The 26198-nt window shown below is 42.5% G+C and overlaps 1 protein-coding gene across 2 annotated transcripts in view; it reads left to right on the top strand.

Moving 5' to 3' along the window:
• dpyda (dihydropyrimidine dehydrogenase a) overlaps positions 1 to 26198 on the top strand; it is a 216110-nt gene that overhangs the window by 177192 nt on the left and 12720 nt on the right. For both annotated transcript variants that reach the window (XM_029698324.1, XM_029698334.1), the window contains exons 19-20: positions 8658 to 8800; positions 19037 to 19216. In XM_029698324.1, coding sequence (XP_029554184.1) covers positions 8658 to 8800; positions 19037 to 19216 — 323 coding nt within the window. The remainder of the gene's footprint in view (positions 1 to 8657; positions 8801 to 19036; positions 19217 to 26198) is intronic.

Raw genomic sequence — 26198 nt, 5'->3', positions numbered from 1 at the left:
GGGAACATTCTAATTTAGAAAAAACCGTCTGAGAACCTTTTTAGCATGTTTTGGTGTTAAAGTTAGGAGAACATTACCTTAATGTCAAACAGAACTTATCTAGAATATAAGAATATCAGAATATACAACATTAATGTTCTAGGTGCGTTTTATGGGATGTTGCAAGAACATTCCTGTGTCCAGTTTTTTTTAGGGTTAGGAGAATATTCCATCAACGTCCTACCAAACATACACAGAATGTGGTTACAATGTTCTCAGAATATAAGAAATTAATGTTCTAGACAAGTTTCATGAGAATGTTGCAATAACATTCCTATGTCCTGTTTAAGGGTTAGGAGAATATTCCATCAATGTCCCACCAAACATACACAGGAAATGGTTGCCATGTTCTCAGAATATAAGATATGAATGTTGTAGACACATTTCATTTGACGACATAGGCACAGGGTTGGGTAGGTACTTTCTAAACTTAATCTTTTACAGTTACTAGTTTCCTGTCCACATTTTTTTATCAGTAACATAACTTTTTTATTATCCATTTGCAGTAATGTAATCTAATCTGATTACTTTCATTTACTTTTAGATTACTGTCCCTTTAAGAGGCATTAGGAATATTACCAATTGAACAACATCCATTGCAGGATAAATCAATGTTAGAGTTTACATAGTTGGCCATAAATGGATGTTGCATTTTACTTTAAGGTTTGGTTATATAGGCTTCTTCTAACCCATTGCTTTCTACTACAGATAATAATATGATTGGGCTATATATTTCCAGATATTTCAATTAATTTAATAATCATTGATCTTCAAGAATAGGACTTGAAAATATAGATTAGTCAAATTGTATTACCTTAGCATAACCCAAAAACGAAGTACTTATTTAGCCTACCGTGTTTTTTATGATTTTGTTGTCATGGAGGACTGATTGGGCTCATTGCTTCGAGTTGGAAAAAGAATGCTGCTCTCATGGAATGGCATGCTTTGAGCACTGCTGAAAAGTGTTATTAGCATGTGCGAAAATGAATGCCATATGCTGCATTTGCTGTAGGCCTATTGTTTACGTTTTTTTTGGTGACACTTTGATATCACGATAATTTGCAGCTCTTTAAGTGTGAGAGTTTGAGCATGTGTTTCAGTATGTGTCCATTAGGGGAAGAAAAATCTATCAGCACGAAGACAGTTTGGAGCACAATACCATGGAGGAGTTCAGAAGGGAGGTACTCCCTCAAACTTGTATTCCATAGACTGGGATTCAAACTATGCAGCTTGTGCAAGAGTGCATTTTTCTCAGGTTGACGTTTATTGTCATGAGTCTTGCCCTGGAGGCAGAACTGAGCAGTTTCCGCTAGATGGGCCAGCTGCAAAGTCAAGATTGGCTATTTCTTAAAAATTTATGAAAACAAACATTTGCTTTTTGGTCTTAAGGTTAATGTTAGGCATTAGAGTTAACAGTGTGGTTAAGGTTAGGGTTAGCTTCAAAATGACTTTTTGGCTGTGCCAGCTATTGACCACTCTGCAGAGCTGCCTCCAGTACATGAGTTGTTTCAATAAATGCAAGCTTGCACATTTTCACTGACTGTTCACTGGTCGCAAAAACAATGATGAATAGGCAGCTTTAAACTTCTTCAAATAATTTGACATTTTTGTCATTTAGAAGACACTCTTATCCAGAGAAACGTACAATTAGTGCATTCATCTTAAGATAGCTAGGTGGGACAACCACATATCAAAGGCAAGTGTTGGTTCTGGAACGTTTGTATTTATGGATTATTTAAGATACTCTTTGAAGAGGTAGGGTTTCAGGTGCCAGGACTGAGAAGCGTTTGGACTGGGCTGAGCGGGAGCTGAGAGACCAGGGGGCCAAGAGACCAGAGGTGGTTTGAGCATAGCCTGAAGGTAGGGAAGGGCAGTACCTCTTGCTGCACTGTAGGCAAGCGCCATGGTCTTGTTGTGGATGCGAGCTTCGACTGGAAGCCAGTGTATTGTACGGAGGAGTGGGGTGAGATGGGATAAGCGGGGAGCCCAGCCAACAGCAAATTGCAGTAGTCCAGATGGGAGATGACAAGTGCCTGGATTAGGACCTGTGCTACTTCCTGTGTGAGGTGAGGTCGTACTCTACGGATGTTGTAGAGCATGAACCTGCAGGAGTGAGTCTTTCTCTGCATGAACCTGCAGAGAAAGACAGGGAGTTCTTCAGGGTCACGCCAAGGTTCTTTGCACTCTGGGAGGGCAACACTGTTGTCAACCCTGATGGAGAGACCTTTGAGTGGGCAGGCCTTTCCCGGGAGGAAGAGCAGCTCCTTCTTGTCGAGGTTGAGATTGATGTGGTGGGCCAACATCCAAGCTTAGATGTCTGCCAGGCACGGAGAGATGCATGTCGCCACCTGGGTGTCAGAAGGGAGGAAGGAAGTAGTTGAATGGAATTATAGACGTGACCATGTGATGATATGACGGAGCTGATTGACTTGCTGTATAGAAAGAAGAGGAGAGGGCCTAGAACCGAGTCCTGGGGGACACAAGTAGTGACAGTACGTGGTGCAGACACAGATCCTCTCCACGTCAACTGGTAGGAGCGGATGCAATCCAAGAGTGTGCAGAGCCTGAGACGCCCAGCCCTGAGAAGAGGATATGATGGTTCACTGAGTCGAAGGCAACGGATAGATCTAGGAGGATGAGGAAATAGGAGGGAGAGTTAGTTTGGCAGTGCGGAGAGCCTCCGTGACACAGAGAAGAGCAGTCTCGGTTGAGTGACCCGTCTTGAAGCCTCTAGTTAGGGTCAAGAAGATCTTTTTGAGAGAGATAACGAGAGTTGATCAGAGACAGCACGCTCAAGTGTTTTGGAAAGAAAAGAAAGAAGCGATACAAGTCTATAGTTTCTGACATCAGATGAATCGAGTGTTGGTTTTCTTGAGGAGGGGAGCGATTCTACCCATTCTGAAGTCAGAGGGGACACAGCCAGTGGTCAAGGATGAGTTGATGAGGGAAGTGAAAAATGGGAAAAGGTCAGGGTCGAGTGGGCAGGTTGTCGAGCGGCCAGACCTCACTAGTCGCTGGATTTCATCTGGAGAGGGGAGAAAGAGGTCAAGGCATAGGGTAGTTCTGTGTGAGTGGGACCAGTGGTCTCAATAGGCTGAGTGAATGAGAAGCGAATGTCGTCAACTTTCTTTTCAAAGTGGTTGACACAGTCGTCCGCAGAGAGGAGGGGTGGGGTGGAGGATTAAGGAGGGAGGAGAAGGTGGAAAAGGGTTTCCTAGGGTTAGAGGCAGAAGTAGAAAAGGGTTTCCTAGGGTTAGAGTCAGAAGGTGGAAAAGACTTTCCTAGGGTTAGAGGCAGAAGTGGAAAAGGGTTTCCTAGGGTTAGAGGCAGAAGTGGAAAAGGGTTTCCTAGAGTTAGAGGCAGAAGTGGAAAAGGGTTTCCTAGGGTTAGAGTCAGAAGGTGGAAAATACTTTCCTAGGGTTGGAGGCAGAAGCTTGACACTTACAGTGATAATAAGTGGCTACAGATGAAGAGAAGGCAGAAAGGAGGGAGTGAAAGGATGATAGGTCCTCCGAAAGTTTAGTTTTCCCCAATTTTCGCTCAGCTGCAAGCAGCTCTCGATGAGTCGCTCAGCCAACGAGCAGGAGGGGAGGGTCGAGCCGGCCGGGAACAAACCGGACAGTGTGAGTCATAGAATGCGGAAAGGGAGGAGAGTAGGGTCGAAAAGGCAGAGACAGGAGGGAGAAGGATTTAGCAGAAGGGAGAGATGATAGGATATAAGAGGAGTAGTGGGAGGGAGAGCGAAGATTGTGACTGCGCATGACCATCTGGGTAGGGGTTGAGTGACTAGGGTAGGAGGAAAGGAAGACAGAAAATTAAACAAAGTAGTGATCAGAGACCTGGAGGGGGGTTGCAGAGAGATTAGTAGGGGAACAGCCTCTAGTAAAGATGAGGTAAAGCATATTGCCTGCCTTGTGAGTTATTGGGAAATGGTGATGAGGGTAAAGAGAGAGTTGGAAAGAAATGAATGAAAGACAGACATCGGGAGGTTGAAGTTGTCAAGTACGAAGAGTGGTGAGCCATCGTCAGGAAATTAGCTAATCAAGGTGTAGAGCTCATTGAGGAACTTTCCAAGGGCACCTGATAGGTGATAGATGACAACAATGTTATGCTTGAGTGGAGAAGTGACAGTGACAGCATGGAATTCAACCATTATTGGGTTAAAACACACATATTAATTTGTCCACAACAACCACAATTCATAAGGCGCAAATAGCTGTACTGAACAAAAATATAAACGCAACCTCTAAATTGTTGGTCCCATGTTTCATGAGCTGAAATAAAATATCCCAGAACTTTTCCATACGCACAAAACATATCTCTTTCGTGCACAAAAGTGTGAACATTTCTCCTTTGCCAAGATAATCCATCCACCTGACAGGTGCGGCATATCAAGAAGCTGATTAAACAGCATGGTCATTACACAGGTGCACCTTGTGCTAGGGGCAATAAAAGGCCACTCTAAAATGTGCAGTTTTGCCACATAACACAATGCCACAGATGTCTCAAGTTTTGAGGGTGTGTGCAATTGGCATGTTGACTGCAGGAATGTCCACCAGAACTGTTGCCAGATAATTTAATGTTAATTTCTCTACCATAACCGCAAGGTTGTTTTAGAGAATTTGGCAGTACGTCCAACCGGCCTCACAACCGCAGACCACGTGTAACCATGCCAACCCAGGACCTTCACGTCCGGCTTCTTCACCTGTGGGATCATCTGAGACCAGCCACCCGGACAGCTGATGAAACTAAGGAGTATTTCTGTCTGTAATAACACCCTTTTGTGGGGGAAAACTCATTCTGATTGGCTGGGCCTAGCTCCAAAGTGGGTGGGCCTATGCTGTCCCAGGTCCACCCATGGCTGCACCCCTGCCCAGTCATGTAAAATCATTAAATTAGGGCCTAATGAATTTAATTAAATTGACTGATTTCCTTATATGAACTGTAACTCGGTAAAATTGTTGAAATTGCTGCATGTTGCATTTATATTTTTGTTCAGTACAAATGAAAGGAAAGGTGAAAGGGATACATACCTAAGAGAGCAGCAGTGTGATATCCGTATCGCCCGTAGGCTACACCACTGCTGTCGTTCTTACCTCCAAGCCTTTATTGAAGTTGGATAATCTTTGGATTCCAACAGCATTTGCACCATTGGAAGACAGCTTGGACTGTAGCCTAAAAAAGCCTATTCTTGCTCTTTTGCCGCAATCAACTTTGGTGTCATCATATTGGTCTCTAATTTGTAGTCAGACTCGCTCAGGTGGAATAAACTTAAACTTTCGCCTTTTTTCAGTGCTGATTTGAATGTTTTTGAGAAAGCAGAAAGGTGACAAAATGTTGAATTTAAAAGTAGTCCTCGAAATATTGTAATCTGATTACAATATTTCTGATGGTAACGGATTCAAGTTAGTTTTTTTGTAATCAGTTACATCTAACGGATTGCATGTAACCCTTTGCTCCCCAACCCTGTATAGGGAATAGGGTGCAATTTGGGACACGGCCCATAGCAACAACTCATTACAGATTCACAGGAACAGCCTTCCAAACCAAATATACGCCAAACATGAGCTGATTTGGCTGTTACAATTGATTTGCCATGCAATGTTGTGGTGAAAGTATGGGGGTGGTATTGAAGGGATAGGGGGTAGTGGGTTAGCTATGGTTTGTTGTGGAAATGAGCAGGAGGAGGATACTACAGTACAAGAGGACAGAAGTATTTGGTGGATGTTACCAGTGGAGACTTGATGGAAAGACAGAGGTCTCAGAAACCATAAATACAGTCATAGAAACATATAGGAACATGCAGGCTGTGTTAACGTGCACAACTTGAGATATGAAGTTCTCTCTTGAACTTCTGCTATTTACAGATGCCTGCACACGATAAAGGGCATCAGTCAGCCACACATGGAAGACAGCAACACAACCATATCCATGAATTACCCCTATACTGTCATTAAGAAGTCTGACTAAAAGAAAAAACAAGAAGTGTCTTCTTCTCCCAGCATGTCAAAGCCCTAGAAAGCTCCGCTCTTCATGAATCTTCTAATGTTACACCCCTTATTTATTTACCTGTCTCTCCCACCTCCTGAATGAATTAAAGCCTCCAGTCCAATCCCACTGACAGATGGAGCAGTTTATCACATTAGATTTAACCTCATTTAGCAGGCAGGCTTTTCTTCCCATTGATCAGACACAGACATTGTCTACACTTATTTAGATCCAGAGACTGGAACGTCCCGCGCTATGGTAGGCCACGGGGAGAGTGAGCGATAGAGTGAGAGATGGAGAGGGGAGACGGGAACATCCCGTGCAATGCTAGGCCACAGGGAGAGAGGCAGAGAGACAGAGAGAGCGATAGAGAGTGAGGGATGGAGAGGTGGGGAGTGACATACAGAGCGAGAGACATACAGTGAGGGAAAGATTGTGACTGCACCCTGTAGTAGCCTTAACAGTCTGTATTAATGTAATACCCTGGGAAGATAAATGACAAGATATTCACTTCCCTCCATATTTCAAAAGACAGTTGGTGCAATACAGGCCTTTCTGATCCCCTATCCTCACTCTTATTTTCCCTCTTGCTTGTAGTCTTCTTATCACTTACAGTGAACTAATCTCATTTTTCCAAGATGGTGTAGCTGTCAGACGTCTGTTTTTGTTTTGTCCCGTCCCGTGTATGTATTGTTTTCTTCGTATATATTTCGCATATATTTTTTATATTTTTAATCTCAATTTCCATCTACGGACTGAACATACTCTTCTGCATCCCGACTCACCCAATGTGGTACAGATCTGCTATTTTTTTATACTTTAGAACAGGAACCCCCATCAGTAGCTAGCCAGCTAACTAGCTACTAGCTAGTAGTCAGTTAGCCACTGCTAGTGGTCATCCCCGTTAACTCGGACATCAGCCAGCCTCAGCCTGGTCAACTCCTGCCAGCCTGCACAGCACGATATCTACCCAGAGCATATCGGACTGCTTTACTCTACCACATCTCTGGATTTCTAACGCAAGCTCTGAACCTTTACACCGGATCATCGCAGCTAGCTAGCTGCTATCCGAGTGGCTACTCCTGGCTAACGTCTCTGTCCCAAAGCAAGCACCAGTTAGCCTGGAGCTAGCCTCAAGCTAGGCCCATCTCCCGGCTAGCCGAAAAGATTCCATCAGCCAATTCCTGGGCTACTTTTGCCAATTGGCCTGGACCCCTTTACTGCCGACACGGTGCCCCGCCAATCCACGCCGACGTAACCGTCTGAGGGGGTTTCTACAGGCTGTTCCGTTGCGACGTCCCCTGCAGGCCCATCTGCTAGCCTGCCAGCCCCGGCCTGCTAGCTGTTTGAATCGCCGTGTCTCCAGCTCGCCTAGCTACACACTGGACCCTATGATCACTCGGTTACACATGCCTCTCCCTAATGTCAATATGCCTTGTCTACTGCTGTTTTGGTTAGTGATTATTGTCTTATTTCACTGTAGAGCCTCCAGCCCTGCTCATTATGCCATAGCTAGCCCTTTTGTTCCACCCCCCACACATGCGGTGACCTCACCTGGCTTAAATGGTGTCTCTAGAAACCAAACCTCTCTCATCGTCACACAATGCCTAGGTATACCTCCACTGTACTCACATCCTACCATACCCTTGTCTGTACATTATGCCTTGAATCTATTATTCCGCGGCCAGAAACCTGCTTCTTTTACTCTCTGTTCCGAACGCACTAGACAACCAGTTCTTATAGCCTTTAGCCAGACCCTTATCCTACTCCTCCTCTGTTCCTCTGGTGATGTAGAGGTTAACCCAGGCCCTGCAGCCCCCAGCATCACTCCCATTCCCCAGGTGCTATCATTTGTTGACTTCTGTAACTGTAAAAGCCTTGGTTTTATGCATGTTAACATTAGAAGCCTCCTCCCTAAGTTTGTTTTGTTCACTGCTTTAGCACACTCCGCCAACCCGGATGTCCTAGCCGTGTCTGAATCCTGGCTTAGGAAGGCCACCAAAAATCCTGACATTTCCATCCCTAACTATACAATTTTTGGAACAAGATAGAACTGCCAAAGGGGGCGGAGTTGCAATCTACTGCAGAGTTAGCCTGCAGAGTTCTGTCATACTATCCAGGTCTGTGCCAAAACAATTTGAGCATCTACTTTAAAAAAATCCACCTTTCCAGAAACAAGTCTCTCACCGTTGTCGCTTGTTATAGACCCCCTTCAGCCCCCAGCTGTGTCCTGGACACCATATGTGAAATGATCGCCCCCCCCCCCCCCCTATTTTGCCTCTATGGCCTATTTATTGCCTTACCTCCCTACTCTCCTACATTTGTACACAATGTACATAGATTTTTATATTGTGTTATTGACTGTACATTTGTTTATGTGTATCTCTGTGTTGTTGTTTTTGTCGCACTGCTTTGCCAGGTCGTAGTTGTAGATGAGAACTTGTTCTCAACTGGCCTACCTGGTTAAATAAAGGTGAAATAAAAAAATACAAATACCGGTACGCGTTAGCCAAGTCCATCAACAAAAACAATTGGACCCGTCCCTAGCTAGCCCCTACACATCCGCAGGTATACATGTATGTAAATGGTGATTTCTGCCACTGTTTCTGTATTTATGTTTCTGTCTACAGGAAATGCCATCCGGCCCATCGCCCTGCGTGCTGTATCCGCCATCGCCAAAACCCTGCCTGGCTTTCCCATCCTGGCCACAGGGGGCATCGACTCAGCAGAGTCTGGTCTGCAGTTCCTTCATGCTGGAGCTTCTGTCCTGCAGGTAACGGCTCTGCAACCATCTACCTCTCTCTCTACCTGTCTCTTCACTTCTCCCTCACCACTTCTCTCTCGTCTCTACCTCTGCAGGTAAGAGCACTGCAACCATCTCTCTCTCTCTCTCTTTCTTGATCTCTCTCTCTGTTCAGTGCTTCTATATTTTACATTTTTACATTTTAGTCATTTAGCAGACGCTCTTATCCAGAGCGACTTACAGTAGTGAATGCATACATTTTTTTTTCTGTGCTGGCCCCCCGTGGGAATCGAACCCACAACCCTGGCGTTGCAAACACCATGCTCTACCAACTGAGCTACAGGGAAGGCTTCTATGCTGCTAATACAGAGATCGCACTGCCATCTGGCCTCCACCATCTCACCATATACCATTTATACTAGGGGCGGCAGGTAGCCTAGCGGTTAGAAAGGTCACTAGTTGGAATACCTAAGCCGACAAGGTGAAAAATCTTTTGATGTGACCTTGATCAAAGTACTGGTCCCTAATTTGCTCCAGGTGTGTTGTATTACTATGACTGACCATGTAAAACAACACATTTCACTGAACCTACAGTTGAAGTCGGAAGTTTACATACACCTTAGCCAAATACATTTAAACTCAGTTTTTCTCAATTCCTGACATTTAATCCTAGTAAAAATTCCCTGTCTTAGGTCAGTTAGGATCACCACTTTATTTTAAGAATGTGAAATGTCAGAATAATAGTAGAGAGAATGATTTATTTCAGCTTATTTCTTTCATCACATTCCCAGTGGGTCAGAGGTTTACATACACTCATTTAGTATTTGGTAGCATTGCCTTTAAAATTGTTTAACTTGGGTCAAACATTTCGAGCAGCCTTCCACAAGCTTCCCACAATAAGTTGTGTGAATTTTGGCCCATTCCTCCTGACAGAGCTGGTGTAACTGAGTCAGGTTTGTAGGCCTCCTTGCTCGCACACGCTTTTTCAGTTCTGCCCACAAATGTTCTATAGTATTGAGGTCAGGGCTTTGTGATGGCCACTCCAATACCTTGACTTTGTTGTCCTTAAGCCATTTTGCCACAACTTTGGAAGTATGCTTGTGGTCATTGTCCATTTGGAAGACCCATTTGCGATCAAGCTTTAACTTCCTGACTGATGTCTTGAGATGTTGCTTCAATATATCCACATAATTTTCCTATTTTGTGAAGTGCACCAGTCCCTCCTGCAGCAAAGCACCCCCACAACATGATGCTGCCACCCCCGTGCTTCACGGTTGGGATGGTGTTCTTCGGCTTGCAAGCCTCCCCCTTTTTCCTCCAAACATAATGATGGTCATTATAGCCAAACAGTTCTATTTTTGCTTCATCAGACCAGAGGACATTTCTCCAAAAAGTACGATCTTTGTCCCCATGTGCAGTTGCAAATCATAGTCTTGCTTTTTTATGGCGGTTTTGGAGATGTGGCTTCTTCCTTGCTGAGTGACCTTTCAGTTATTGTCGATTATAGGAATCGTTTTACTTTGGATATAGATACTTTTGTACCTGTTTCCTCCATCATATTCACAAGGTCCTTTGCTGTTGTTCTGGGATTGATTTGCACTTTTCGCACCAAAGTACGTTCATCTCTAGGAGACAGAACCCGTCTCCTTCCTGAGCGGTATGATGGCTGCATGGTCCGATGGTGTTTGTACAGATGAACGTGGTACCTTCAGGCATTTGGAAATTGCTTCCAAGGATGAACCAGACTTGTGGAGGTCTACAATTTTGTTTCTGAGGTCTTGGTTGATTTCTTTTGATTTTTCCATGATGTCAAGCAAAGAGGCACTGAGTTAAGGTAGACCTTGAAATACATCCACAGGTTCACCTCCAATTGACTCAAATTATGTCAAATTATGTCAATTAGCCTATCAGAAGCTTCTAAAGCCATGACATCATTTTCTGGAATTTTCCAGGCTGTTTAAAGGCACAGTCAACTTACTGTATGTAAACTTCTGACCCACTGGAATTGTGATACAGTGAAATAATCTGTCAGTAAACAATTGTTGGAAAAATGATTTGTGTCATGCACAAAGTCGATGTCCTAACCGACTTGCCAAACTATAGTTTGTTAACTAGAAATTTGTGGAGTGTTTGAAAAACAAGTATATGACAATAAAACATATAGCTGTATTGTTTTTTACTAGTTAGCAGATTCAGACTTGACAAACTGTACTGTTAAATATACTTTACCTCAAGCTGGGCCGCTGGCTGTGAAAATCATTGGTTGCGTTCAATACTCCATCTGCTGTGTGTATTTACATGTGTTACACTTACACTGGTTTGGTTTGTGTTGTCGTGTAGCTGTTATATTGGTCTGTTTGATCATGTTATCAAGCCTCAAACACACTGCTAGGCAGGCACCACATTGTGTCGCTATGGCAGTATACAGACCAAGGCCAAGAATTCCTTTCTTCAACTTTATTACTTGAATATTCCCTCAACTTTTGATATTTAAATTGGGAAAGTGGGTTTTAACTTCACTGTTCATTTAACTTCCCTCAGTGGTTCGTGCCTAGGGAGTAATCAGCAACAGAATCAGCATGCAAATTGAATCACAATCTGTGAATAAATGCATCCACTCTTTATGGTTTTCTCTTTCTAGATGATTTAATATTTTGGTAATACCACCCCTCCACCTGCGCTGTCAAATCTTAACACAAGGGATCTGAGGAGTCTCAGCACATGCAACCAGAGATTCCTCCCACTGAATTAATGGGAAAAGTTAATTACAGAATTAAAAAAATAACGCTCTCGAGGAAATCAGAATGCCATCTATTTAGGGAGAAGTGTTCTGTCTTTTGAAAAGCCTTCATTTGTATTCCATTGAGCGCGATTCAATCATCATTTGAAATTTCATTCATTTGTATGCTTTTTACCTTGATAAAAGCGAATACAAGTTTGTCGTTGTAATTATACAGTTTAATGGATGGATTATAAGTTAGCTTCAGATAAGTTTGGGTAACTTTCTGTGGTTAAGAGATGCTTGTTTTTTTTTTGTGTGAGGGGGATAGCACAGAGGTGTTCGTAATTTTGGTCTAAATGGAATCATACACATACAGACATATTTTAGTCCAAAAGTAATTCCGATGACGTCTTTCCCATGGCCTGAACACATTTATCAAAATGCTGTGTGGATCTGTATTTGTCTGGTTTTGTCAGACATACAACAGTAAGATGGTGACTGCACACACGGTAGAAAATTAATATGAATCGCCAAGGAAATTAGCAGTGAAAAGGCATTGAATGCAGAATGGGTCTAAAACAATATGTTGTAATACCTGCCGTTTACAATCAGCACGTCTTGTCACTCTGAAGTTGAAAACTGAAGAACGATGGTGGGTGTTGAATATGAGAATCACTGCTATGGGCTCTGTGGATTGTACTGTATGTAGTACAGGAAGAGAGACATACTGTGTTGTCTGAAATAGACCATGATTGGTTCTGAGATGCATCAGACACATTCTTCTCAGAACAAACAATGTGATGAAGTCCATTCAGGAACTACCCGTCTCTCATAGACCCATCATTGCTTCTTGGTCTTGAAGATTTTATAAAGAGGTTGTTGCAAAGGGAAGCCTTGAAAGTATGCTTGTCATTTACAACACATGATGAGAGCAGTGCTTCAAGGTCAGGCTTTTGTTATGGAGACTTAGACACATCGTTTTGATTGATTTCTAGATAGATAGTATAATAATGTTTCTTATGAAAACCTTAACTGAAAAGCCAGGTCAGTGAAAACCCAGTGAATCTACTTTTAAAAAAGTTTTGTAAACCATTATTTGACAGACATTATAGCTTTGAGAAGGAAAAATCAAAAAATGTTGCATAGCTAAAATATATCCTTGTGAATTCACATACTGTAGTCAGGGGTTGATGAGATCCACTTGTAAATCGATACTTCTTACTTAATTCATTCACAAAAATATTAATTTGCAATGACCCTGGAGGGATTCTCTCTCCCCTTCTCTCTTTTCTTCTTGCTCTCCTTCGCCATGTAACTATCAACTACTACATGTGTGCAATATTCGTTTTCTCATATGCCCTTTACTGCACCATTACGATGTGAATAAGATCCATAACGTGCATCTTATAATCACTTTCTTGTATTCAATGCAATAATTGATTACCTTGGTCTTTAATAAAAGCCCAATTTAAATCTGATCAATGTTATAAAGCAGCAATGTGCTATCCCAGTTATCTCAGTTATGTTTTTTGTGCTATCCCAGTTATCTCAGTTATTTTTTTGTGCTATCCCAGTTATCTCAGTTATTTTTTTGTGCTATCCCAGTTATCTCAGTTATTTTTTTGTGCTATCCCAGTTATCCCAGTTATGTTTTTTGTGCTATCCCAGTTATCTCAGTTATGTTTTTTGTGCTATCCCAGTTATCTCAGTTATTTTTTTGTGCTATCCCAGTTATCTCAGTTATTTTTTTGTGCTATCCCAGTTATCTCAGTTATTTTTTTGTGCTATCCCAGTTATCTCAGTTATTTTTTTGTGCTATCCCAGTTATCCCAGTTATGTTTTTTGTGCTATCCCAGTTATCTCAGTTATGTTTTTTGTGCTATCCCAGTTATCTCAGTTATTTTTTTGTGCTATCCCAGTTATCTCAGTTATTTTTTTGTGCTATCCCAGTTATCCCAGTTATTTTTCATCATTTGGATTGCATTGTGAAGTTGCTGCTTTGTTATGGTGATTTGGCCAGTGATGGAGATTCAGACAGTTATTTTATTGACATGTCTTTTAGAAGGAAATGGAGCTATATTTCACTGATGACCAACCAGTTCGATTTTAATGACCCAGGGTGACCATTCCCCCTTGTCCTTGGTGCACGTCAACAGTTCTGAACTGCCATGAAAGACCCATTGTCAAGTAGCTAACATGACTTGTTGTGTGAGCCCAGTAAACATCAGGAATTTGTAATAGTACCTTTTGAAAACATCCAAACGTTGCCAGCATGAGTGAAAGGAATAGCAGTCCATTCAACATGCAAACTATTCAACTCTTCAGAGGAAAGGTTACGTTTCTGTCCACCTCACCACAACCCCTAACTGAACTCTACTGGAAATTGCTCATATTCATTGACTTGTAAAAATGTATTTACTTTCCCCCCCAGACTTGGTTTCTCTTTTACCTGAAGATCAAGACTAAATATCAGTGGTTAGGATCTAAGTATCAGGCATAGCAGCTGAAATCAAAAGCACTGAGGTTGGTTCATCCATAGTCATTGTAGCATTTGAAAGCTGAATGAATCGATCTTTCTTTTGGCGAAGACGCTGTTGTACTAAATGCCAGGATTCTATCATCGGGAATAAAAGAGCTGACAGAGTCAGAGAGAAAGAGAGGGACAAAAAGAGGGAGAGGGAGAGGTCGAGAGGGAGAGCAGGGAATCTAAAAGCATTTCAGATCTCAGAAGGAGTTGAAATCAATGCGTAGCCCCAGTTTTCAGAGCAGATAAAAAGGACCTGCTGTCTCAATTGCCTGAAAACTACTTAGAAATTCTCACTTCGATTTATTTCAGCAGTCGGCTACATTAACGCTAAATGCAGCACGCGAAGACATCACATACTTTGATGTTCTGAGCAAAATGAAAAGCACTAATGGACATTCTCCTACACACACACACACACACACACACACACACACACACACACACACACACACACACACACACACACACACACACTGTAAGGCCCAGATTCAGCAGTAGGACTCTGAAGATATAACATAATTTCTTTCAAAAAGCAAGCTCACTGTCAATTTACTTATTATAGAACATATTCTGTGATAATGTAATGTGCAGTGTGTGTATGTGTGTGTGTTTGGTGTGCGCTTGCTCATGTGTACATTAATGTATTTTCCGACCATATTCGACCAATAAGCCTTTACAGGTGGACTGATAAGAGAATACTGCTACAGTACATGACAGTACGGTAAACTGCTGTACCTAGCCATTTAATAGAATGTGATTCATATTTACTCTCTAATGGCTCTCATAAAGAAGACTGTCCTCAGATTTCTGCTGACGGCTCTCTCCTCCGTGGGTGGACGGACAGTATTTAACGCATGTTTTTCTCAGGAGAGACCTGCTCTATTTCCCGCTGATGTAAAGTAAGGTGGTGGAAGAGCACACAACAACACGTTTCCAGCCCCATGTTTTAGTTTTCCTTCACCACCACTCTCCTCCAACAACAAGCATTTGCATATTTTTCACTTCTTTTTGATCAGAGATATACAGTGCATTCGGGCAAGTAATCACACCCCTTGACTTTCTCCACATTTTGTTGTGTTTCAAAGTGGGATTAAAATCGTAATTGTTGGGTAACGATCTACACAAAATACTGTGTATTTTCAAAGTGTAAGAACAATGCTAACATTTGTAAAAGATTATGAAAAGTAAAACACTAATATATCTTGATTCCATAAGTATTCAACCCCCTGATTTAATACATGTTAGAATCAGCTTTGGCAGCGATTTCAGCTGAGTCTTTCTGGGTCTCTAAGAGCATTCCACACCTGGATTGTGCAACATTTTCTCCTTTCAAAATTCTTCAAGCATTTGTGGTCACTTTTGATAATGGTGTTTTCCGATAATGGAACATTTGCGCTTATAGCCTACTACCATGTGCGCATTGCCGCGTTTATAATAGGGAAGAAATAGCCTAATACTTTATCAACATTTTAAGCTAAAAGTTATAATCTGTTGCGTCAGCCACATTGCATAAAAACGTTTTTTTGATGCTAGTGGTTGTATTCATTTGGGATCTATCGCATCCCACAACTATGTATTTGTCGCACGGAATAGAATAGGTTGACTTTTGTACTATGGGGGATAGTAGATTGACATAGGCTAGTGCTTTTGCTGTTCTTTATGCCTACTCATCTTGTTGGCTGACGAAAAGTAAATGTGGACAGTTCATCCAATATCTTCAATATGCACCTTGGAATTGGATAAGGACACGCGCAGTTGCATCCCCAAGGTGTCGGTCTTAACTTGTAGCCTGTGAGAAAGACCCAATCATGTGACGAAGAGCCGTATGAGTGAGAGAAGCATCGGATTGCGCAGCACACTCAGGAAGAAGGGCACAACGCAACACTCCGGGATGCAAAAGGCATGGATTTGTTTTAGGGTGCATTACAGCCACAAAGGGGATGCCGTTATGAAATTCGAGGCATTATCAAGTGCTTGTCAAATTGTGAATGAGAGACTATTGGAGTGTGAACATCCTGCAAAAAACAAAGCAGAGCTCATGCCTTTTCAAGCGACTTTTTCAAATCATCATTAGAGTCTCAGCCTTACAATGTATTAAAAATCAAAACATGTAGCCCAACATTTGTAGAACAACTAAAGTTACATTAATAACATAATAAATTAAGAATATAGGAGTACCTTTTTCCTTGTTAACCACTCAACATAGAATAGCCGCATGTGAGTACTCCCTCAAATCGTTTGGAGAAAATGTTTATATTTTATTTAGCTTTGTTCAATTGTATTCGTCATACTATAAAATAATATAAAGTAATGCCACAGAATTATAAGCAAATCTTGTCTGCTAAATGAACTGGTGTAGCCCACGGCCATTTGGCATAGCCACTTCAGGACCTAACATAAGGATAACTCAGAGTATGCTTTTCTGTTCTTCTGAAATATTCTACATTTTCATCATATCATGCTTCTTTAGACCTGTCTAAAATACATAATGGATTTATTGTGAAGGTGTAGGCTATATTAAATGGATTTATTAGACTTTTTTAAATGGCTTGTAGGCTATGTGTGTAAGCCAGGAGATGCTAAATGTGTTTGTTAATTAACTGTCAATTACCGTGAGACCGACACTTATTTGCTTGACACTCACCGGCTGATGTAATTTGGTAACCGCCACAGCCCTAGTTGATCCATCCTAATTTTTTTTCTTTCACAGCCGTTAATTAAACTAACTATTTTAGTTACCATTGGGCTCATGGTGAAATCCCTGAGCGGTTTCCTTCCTCTCTGGCAACTGATATGGAAAGGACACCTTTATCTTTGTAGTGACTGGGTGTATTGATACATCATCCAAAGTGTAATAACTTCACCTTGCTCAAAGGGATATTCAATGTCTGCTTTTTTGTTGTTATTCATCTACCAGGTGCCTTTCTTTGCGAGGCATTAGAAAACCTTCCTGGTCTTTGTGGTTGAATCTGTGTTTGAAATTCACTGCTCGACTGTTGGACCTTATAGATAATTGTACATGTTGGGTACAGAGATGAGGTAGTCATTCAAAAATCATGTTAAACACTATTATTGCACACAGAGTGAGTCCATGCAACTTATTATGTAACTTGTTTAAAACATCTTAACTCCTGAACCTATTTAGAATTGCCATAACAAATTGGTTGAATATTTATTGACTCAAGAAATGTCAAGTATTCATTTTTTTTAATGAATTTGTAAAAATGTCTGAAACCATTATTCCATTATTTTACATTATGGGGTATTGTTTATAGGCCAGTGACAATACATCTCAATTTAATCATGTGGAAAAAGTCAAGGGTTGTGAATACTTTCTGAAGGCACTGTACATGTTGTGTCTTTACCTCCTAGAATGAGTAGTGTATAGTCCTAATAACTGACATATTTTCCCTGTGAATCACTGAAATGTAATGCATGTCCACAGTTGTTTCCCCCTCCCCCCTACTATTTGTTGTAACGATGTAGACATCCTTATCAGAAATGTATTCTGTGTTATTTAGTTGGAGCAGGGCATATAGGGGCAGGCAACAAGCATCTTTTTTTCTTTTAACAAGCAGCGCTATGCAAATCAGAATCTTAATGAAAGCATATCTCTGAGCCAAAGCTTGAGAGAATAAATGCCTTAATTTTCACAACATGGGGCCAGTCGCTGGTGAATTTACTTTCTGAAATACACAAATGACACAGCAGAACAGATTCACGTTCATTCCCCCTCTAGAAATAATTTGTTATGACTATCTCAGAGCAATGTAAAACAACATTGACAAAACCTCACCCCACTAACCTAACTCAAGCATCTCAAGTAGTAGTGCTGATCTAGGATCAGTTTTGTCTTTTCAATCATGATGATTAAGAGTATATGGACAAGAAGGACCTGATCCTAATCAGCACTGATACTCTGAGACGCTTTGTGAAAACAGGCCCCAACCTCAGTCTGGTCTGTTTGATGTGGTGTTCCCCTAGGTTCAGTATTCGGCCTCGTTTTAATCCTGGAGTCAGATCAGTGCAGGGCGATGTCAGCTCAGCTCAGCTCATAGATGGCGGTGTCTGATAAGCACGTCGTCTTATCTCTCCGGCTGCTCTAAGACTCACCGTGGCACCGTGGCTTCTGTCAAAATGAAGTAGTGGAGACAGACAGACGCACAAAGACAAGGTTTCCCAGTGTGTGATGCAGATCAGATAGTCTCTCTCTTTGCTGAAGGAAGGAAAGAGAGGATAAACCATGTGAATGGGGCTCACCCAGGAGTTTTACTACACGCCTGCCTTTCACCACTCTGCTCTAACTGACTGCTGCCGTGATCAGCCTTATTCCATCTGACTAACCTTTAATTAAATAGATGGATTTCATTGTAAATGAGTGGAGACTGTAAGCAGTGTGTAGGTAGTGTGGTATCTGAGACCTATAAAACGCTGGCTTGGACCCAGACTCGGTCCTGGGCCTCCCCTGTGTGCACGTTTAGTTTTTTGCTCTAGCACTACACAGCTGATTCAAATAGCCAACTCATCATCAAGCTTGAATGATTTGAATCAGCCGTGTAGTGCGAGGGCCCCAAGACCAAGTTTGGGAAACCCTGTACTAGTGTATGGGGGAATTCAATACTCTGTTATGTAATTCCGAATGACATATTTATGTACTTTGCACTGTGCGCCCAAGTTAGTGTAACGGTTGCCGTTGGTTATGGAGTTTATATAGAGCATATATAGTGTGCAACTTTCTTTGTATATTTTCATACAGTTGATTCTCCACTAGTCAGCACCACTACGAACATTTATAGGGTGTGCGTCAGCTCATGCTTTTCACAGGACCAAGTTATTGTAATAACATCATTAGTGTGTGTGTGTGTGTGTGTGTGTGTGTGTGTGTGTGTGTGTGTGTGTGTGTGTGTGTGTGTGTGTGTGTGTGTGTGTGTGTGTGTGTGTGTGTGTGTGTGTGTGTATTTGTGTGTGTGTGTGTATTTGTGTGTGTGTGCTTGCATGTGCGATTTTCCGCCACTAGGTGTGCAGCGCGGTACAGAACCAGGACTTCACTCTGATCGAGGACTACTGCCTGGGTCTAAAGACCCTGCTCTACCTGAAGAGCATCGAGGAGCTACAGGACTGGGATGGCCAATCACCTCCCACATTGCGCCACCAGAAGGGGAAACCTGTCCCGCGACTGGAGGAACTGGTGGGCAAGGTGAGTGATTGACAGCTAATCCAACCATTAGCTCAATTTACATGTACACATTAGCATTGCACTGTGACTGCACTTCCCCTTCGCTACTCCTACACCCCTCCATTTACTTGGTCCTATTATCAGCTTGGTCCTCTTGGTCTTGGTCCCTTTACCCATCCATTATAAACCAGACATCATCATTTCAACAGCAGACGACATGCAGGCTTTTAGTTACTGCATTACTAGTATTACTGCGACACATCTGTACCTGTGTATTTACATCACACTATTGGTGGCAGCCTGGACTTTATCACATTGCAATTACTGTATTGTCCACACTGAATGTTAAGTGCTCTGTTATATTCAGAGCTACAGCTGATTTCAAGGCTGCTGTTTTGTCTTCCAGCTACCAGAATCTGACTCACTGAAGGAGCTCACAGATCAACCTTCTGAGGGATGGTTTAATATCAGATTTGAATCAAAAGAGGCGGCTTTGTCTGAAATCCCCTCCTATAATAACTTGGCTAAGAGCAGGTGCTTTAGTCACTGGTTCTGGCACTAATATAAATGGCCAGACATTTCTATGATGAATAGCTTAGATACTATAAATTCAAATTCAAAAAGCACAGGCGGTGAGGAAAAGTCCTAATGGTTTATTATTGTTAGTTTACTTTGAAATAGAACATCAATCATTCTCGGAAAACGATTTGTACAAGCGCCGTCTTAATCCAATGCCAGTCGTTCATAACACAATACAAAATAAAAAAAATCTCAAATCAAATTTGACAAAAGGCAATTGTCAAAACATTCCCTCTATTAGGTTTTACAGTCCACAATTCTGCATTTCTACAATCTCTGTCATATTTATGGGGAAAAGAGAAAATAAATGTGAAGTGGCCAGAATGAATGTAAATGAGGGAAAATACAACTTCAGTAAACTCTTTTCAACGTTCCAACTTAGAGGTGGTTATCAGATCACAGGCGTGTGGGTTCTACACCAACCGAGGGAAGGCTTTAAAGCTCCCAAACGCTCCAGATTTACTACAGTCCTGACGACGGGACATCTCACCGCATCGCAAATGCAACAGTTTAAATGCTAATGCTAAATGAGTGGAGGAGTGGAGGATGAGAGAGGAAGGAATAAATGTGTAGGAGGTGAGGAATATCAGAAAATTGGAAACAGTAATTCCCTCATCTGTTGCTGTATAGCTCTCCATTGTTGTGGGGAATTGTCAGCACAACAACAACAATTATAGCAGAAGAGGTAGTGGTGTTGTCTTGAAGCTGAGAGAGGAGAAGGTAGAGCGGGGTTGTGGAGAGTGTGTGTGTGTGTGTGTGTGTGTGTGTGTGTGTGTGTGTGTGTGTGTGTGTGTGTATGTGTGTGTGTGTGTGAAGCTGTGTGTGTGTGTGAAGCTGTGTGTGTGTGTGAAGCTGTGTGTGTGTGTGAAGCTGTGTGTGTGTGAAGCTGTGTGGTGTCATGTAGAAACATTGTCCCAGACATGGAGAAGCAGCCTGTACCCCACATCTCCCTGGGGCAACGTGGTGCTGGATACACTGACTGATACTAGTGCACGGTGACACCAGGAAAGGACGAATCACTCACATCACCGGCTCTCAGCTCTCAGGCGACAACATTAACTGGAGTAGTTTTTATACAAAAGCTTTGTTCTGGCTTTTACTTAGAAGGAAATAAGGCTTTGTGGACTCTTTTGGACGTTGCTTTTTTTTAAGGTCAATTCTCAGCTCTCACATAAGTCTGTATTACATAGTATGAAATAGTTCTGGGCACGGTTTCCCAAAAGCATCTCAAGGCTAAGTTCATTGTTAGAGCCTTCGTTAGGAGCATCGTTAAATCTCCAAGGTGTTTTCCAAAACCAGAGTTATTAAAGTAGCACTTGAAAACGCTCGCAATCTAACTTCTGCCTCAGACCACTCGTAGAACAGCTGAGTAATATAACTTCTGTCCCAGACCACTCGTAGAACAGCTGAGTAATCTAACTTCTGCCTCAGACCACTTGTAGAACAGCTGAGTAATATAACTTCTGCCTCAGACCACTCGTAGAACAGCTGAGTAATCTAACTTCTGGCTCAGACCACTCGTAGAACAGCTGAGTAATCCAACTTCTGCCTCAGACCACTCGTAGAACAGCTGAGTAATCTAACTTCTGTCCCAGACCACTCGTAGAAGAGCTGAGTAATATAACTTCTGCCTCAGACCACTAGAACAGCTGAGTAATATAACTTCTGCCTCAGACCACTCGTAGAACAGCTGAGTAATATAACTTCTGCCTCAGACCACTAGAACAGCTGAGTAATCTAACTTCTGCCTCAGACCACTCGTAGAACAGCTGAGTAATATAACTTCTGCCTCAGAACACGAGAATAGCTGAGTAATATAACTTCTGCCTCAGACCACTCGTAGAACAGCTGAGTAATATAACTTCTGCCTCAGACCACTAGAACAGCTGAGTAATCTAACTTCTGCCTCAGACCACTCGTAGAACAGCTGAGTAATCTAACTTCTGCCTCAGACCACTCGTAGAACAGCTGAGTAATATAACTTCTGCCTCAGACCACTCGTAGAACAGCTGAGTAATCTAACTTCTGCCTCAGACCACTAGAACAGCTGAGTAATCTAACTTCTGCCTCAGACCACTAGAACAGCTGAGTAATCTAACTTCTGCCTCAGACCACTCGTAGAACAGCTGAGTAATATAACTTCTGCCTCAGACCACTAGAACAGCTGAGTAATCTAACTTCTGCCTCAGACCACTCGTAGAACAGCTGAGTAATATAACTTCTGCCTCAGACCACTCGTAGAACAGCTGAGTAATATAACTTCTGCCTCAGACCACTAGAACAGCTGAGTAATATAACTTCTGCCTCAGACCACTAGAACAGCTGAGTAATCTAACTTCTGCCTCAGACCACTAGAACAGCTGTGTAATATAACTTCTGCCTCAGACCACTAGAACAGCTGAGTAATCTAACTTCTGCCTCAGACCACTAGAACAGCTGAGTAATATAACTTCTGCCTCAGACCACTCGTAGAACAGCTAAGTACTTTGTTAGATGCTTCTTTAACCTCCCACGTCACTTTATACACAGAAGATCCCCGCTAAACATAGAATCACATGGTTTATCCGTCTCTATGTGACCACCGATAACCTCAGAATAAAGTTGACTATAACAAATACAATGTTGCTAATGTCTTTGCAATTGATACAAGCAAGTGAAATATAAAAAGATGCTTGAAAGGAAAATAGAGATGACTGCACTCAAATATAAATACAGTAGGCCTATTTTAATCGTATTGAAATACATTTCATGTTCAATCAATTGAGTTCTATTTTTCTTCTTCTAGGCTACTGCCTGTAACTTGTTTCAATATATTTAATGATGTGTATAATAACATGTGTGCAATGATGTGCCAAATCTGTGATTTTGTGCATTTTTGTTGGGTAAGCATTAGAATAAGCCACCTCAGTATTTGCAGCCGTAGGTAGTAATACACTATATATACAAAAGTATGTGGACACCCCTTCAAATTAGTGGTTTCGGCTATTTCAGCCACACCCATTGCTGGCAGGTGTATAAAATCGTGTAGACAGCCATGCAATCTCTATAGACAAACATTGGCAGTAGAATGACCTTACTGAAGAGCTCAGTGACTTTCAACGTGGCACCATCATAGGATGCCACCTTTCCAACAAGTCAGTTCATCAGATTTCTGCCCTGGTCAACTCTAAGTGCTGTTATTGTGAAGTGGAAACATCTAGGAGCAACAACGGCTCAGCCGCAAAGTGGTAGGCCACACAAGCTCACAGAACGGGACCGCTGAGTGTGGAAGCGCTGAGCTCATAAAAATTGTCTTTCCTCGGTTGCAACACTCAAACCAAATCAACGATTATACTTGCGTACTATTGTTTGTACAGATGAACGTGGTACCTTCAGGCGTTTGGAAATTGCTCCCAAGGATGAACCAGACTTGTGGAGGTCTACAATTTTTTTTCTGAGGTCTGATTTTCCCATGATGTCAAGCAAAGAGACACTGAGTTTGAGGGTAGGCCTTGAAATACATCCACAGGTACACCTCCAATTTACTCAAATTATGTCAATTGGCCTATCAGAAGCTTCTAAAGCCACGACATCATTTTTTTGAGTTTTCCAAGCTTAGTGTATGTTAACCTCTGACCCACTGGAATTGTGATTCAGTGAATTATAAGTGAAATAATCTGTCTGTAAACAATTGTTTGAATAATTACTTGTGTCATGCACAAATAGATGTCCTAACCGACTTGCCAAAACTATAGTTTGTTATAAGAAATTTGTGGAGTGTTAGAAAAACGAGTTTTAATGACTCCAACCTAAGTGTATGTAAACTTCTGATTTCAACTGTACATGTAGGTAGAGTTTATTAAAGTGACTATGCAGAGATTACAACAGAGAGTGACAGTGGTGTGTAGTGGGGAGGGGGGGCAATGCAAATAGTCTGGGTAGCCATTTGACTAGATGTTCAGGAGTCTTATGGCTTGGGGGTAGAAGCTGTTTAGAAGCCTCTTGGACCTAGACTTGGCGCTCCGGTACCGCTTGCCGTGTGGTAGCAGAGAGAACAGTCTATGACTAGGGTGGCTGGGGTCTTTGACAATTTTTAGGGCCTTCCTCTGACACTCCTGGTATAGAGGTCCTGGATGGCAGAAAGCTTGGCCCCAGTGATGTACTGGGCCGTTCGCACTACCCTCTGTAGTGCCTTGCGGTCGGAGGCTGAGTAGTTGCCATACCAGGCAGTGATGCAACCAGTCAGGATGCTCTCGATGGTGCAGCTGTAGAACCTTTTGAGGATCTGAGGACCCATGACAAATCTTTTCTGTCTCTTGAGGGTGAATAGGTTTTGTCGTGCCCTCTTCACGACTGTCTTGGTGTGCTTGGATCATGTTAGTTTGTTGGTGATGTGGACACCAAGGAATTTGAAGCTCTCAACCTGCTCCACTGCAGCCCGCTCGATGAGAATGGGGGCGTGCTCGGTCCTCTTTTTCCTGTAGTCCACGGTCATCTCCTTTGTCTTGATCACGTTGAGGGAGAGGTTGTTGTCCTGGCACCACATGGCCAGATCTCTGACGTCCTCCCTATAGGCTGTCTCGTTGTTGTCAGTGATCAGGCCTACCACTGTTGTGTCATCGGCAAATTTAATGATGGTGTTGGAGTCGTGCCTGGCCACGCAGTCATGAGTGAACAGGGAGTACAGGAGGGGGCTGAGCACGCACCCCTGAGGGGCCCCTGTGTTGAGGATCAGCGTGATGGATGTGTTGTTACCTACCCTTACCACCTATGGGGCGGCCCGTCAGGAAGTCCAGGATCCACTGTTTTCTAAACTGCCTCTGGAAGCAACGTCAGCACAATAAATGTTTCTTTGGGAGCTTCATGAAATGGGTTTCCATGGCCGAGCAGCCACACACAAGCTTAAGTTCACCATGCACAATGCCAAGCGTCGGCTGGAGTGGTGTAAAGCTTGCCGGCATTCGACTTTGGAGCGGTGGAAATGCGTTCTCTGGAGTGATGAATCATGCTTCACCATCTGTCAGTTCGACTGACTAATCTGGGTTTGGCGGATGCCAGGAGAAGGCTACCTGCCCACTGTGCCAACTGTAAAGTTTGGTGGAGGAGAAATAATGGTCTGGGGCTGTTTTTCATGGTTCGGGCTAGGCCACTAAGTTCGAGTGAAGGGAAATCTTAACGCTACAGCATACAATGACATTCTAGACGATTCTGTGCTTCAGCTTTGTTGCAACAGTTTGGTTAAGGCCCTTTCCTGATTCAGCATGACAATGCCCCTGTGCACAAAGCGAGGTCCGTACAGAAATGTTTTGTCAAGATCGGTGTGGATGAACTTGACTGGCCTGCACAGATCCCTGACCTCAACTCCATTGAACACCTTTGGGTTGAATTGGAACGCCGACTGCGAGCCAGGCCTAATCGCCCCAACATCAGTGCCCGACCTCACTAATGCTCTTGTGGCTGAATGGAAGCAAGTCCCCTCAGCAATGTTCCAACATCTAGTGAAAAGCTTTCCCAGAAGAGTGGAGGCTGTTGTAGCAGCAAAGGGGGGACCAACTCCATATTAATGCCCATGATTTTTGAATGAGATGTTCAACGAGCAGGTGTCCACATACTGTTGGTCATGCAGTGTATCTCTCTAGGAGCTGATCCGTCAGTATTGTGAAATAATTATAATGTTATGGTAATATTTGAATTGAGAAAGCTAATCCGAGAGCAGCACTGCCTTTCTTTCGATCCTATCAGTATGACACATGCTTCAACGGCGCGCTTAGCGACCGTTCTCTCAGAGTGGTGTTTTAGGAAACGCATGTTACATCTTCGGCTGTTGTAGGAAAGATGCATTGTTAAAACAGGACAATATTGGTATCAGGAAACCGGGTCCAGGTCTTCTACTTTTAGTTGGGAGATTTCAGACGTTGCGTTACAGTCGGCCAAAAATATGAAGTTTTTTTTGTTTTGTTTTTGTATCGGTGGATAGGTACAGGTAACTGCCAAAGTAAAGGAAATGCTTGAGTAAATTAAGGATTTGAAGCATATTGTCTTCCACACAGGTGTGGTTCCTGAGTAAATTAAGCAACTAACATCCCATCATGTTTAGGGTCATGTATAAAAATGCCCAGTTGCCCATTATTTTGGCTACCATGTCTCGAAGAAGAGATCTCAGTGACTTTGAAAGAGGAGCATAGGGGGTTTAAGTGTGTGTGTGTGTGTGTGTGTGTGTGTGTGTGTGTGTGTGTGTGTGTGTGTGTGTGTGTGTGTGTGTGTGTCAAATGAAATTGTATTTGTCACATAAACAACTGGTTTAGACTAACAGTAAATTGCTTACTTACGGGTCCTTTTCCAACAATGTAGTTAAAGATAAGCAACATTTAAAACAAATGGTGTGTGTGTGTCTCAGTCACCAGATCTCAACTCAATTGAACTCTTATGGGAGATTCTGTTGCAG

The sequence above is a fragment of the Salmo trutta genome, chromosome 2, assembly GCF_901001165.1.
Source record: "Salmo trutta chromosome 2, fSalTru1.1, whole genome shotgun sequence".
Taxonomy (NCBI): domain Eukaryota; kingdom Metazoa; phylum Chordata; class Actinopteri; order Salmoniformes; family Salmonidae; genus Salmo; species Salmo trutta.
This window is presented reverse-complemented; position numbering and strand designations above follow the sequence as displayed.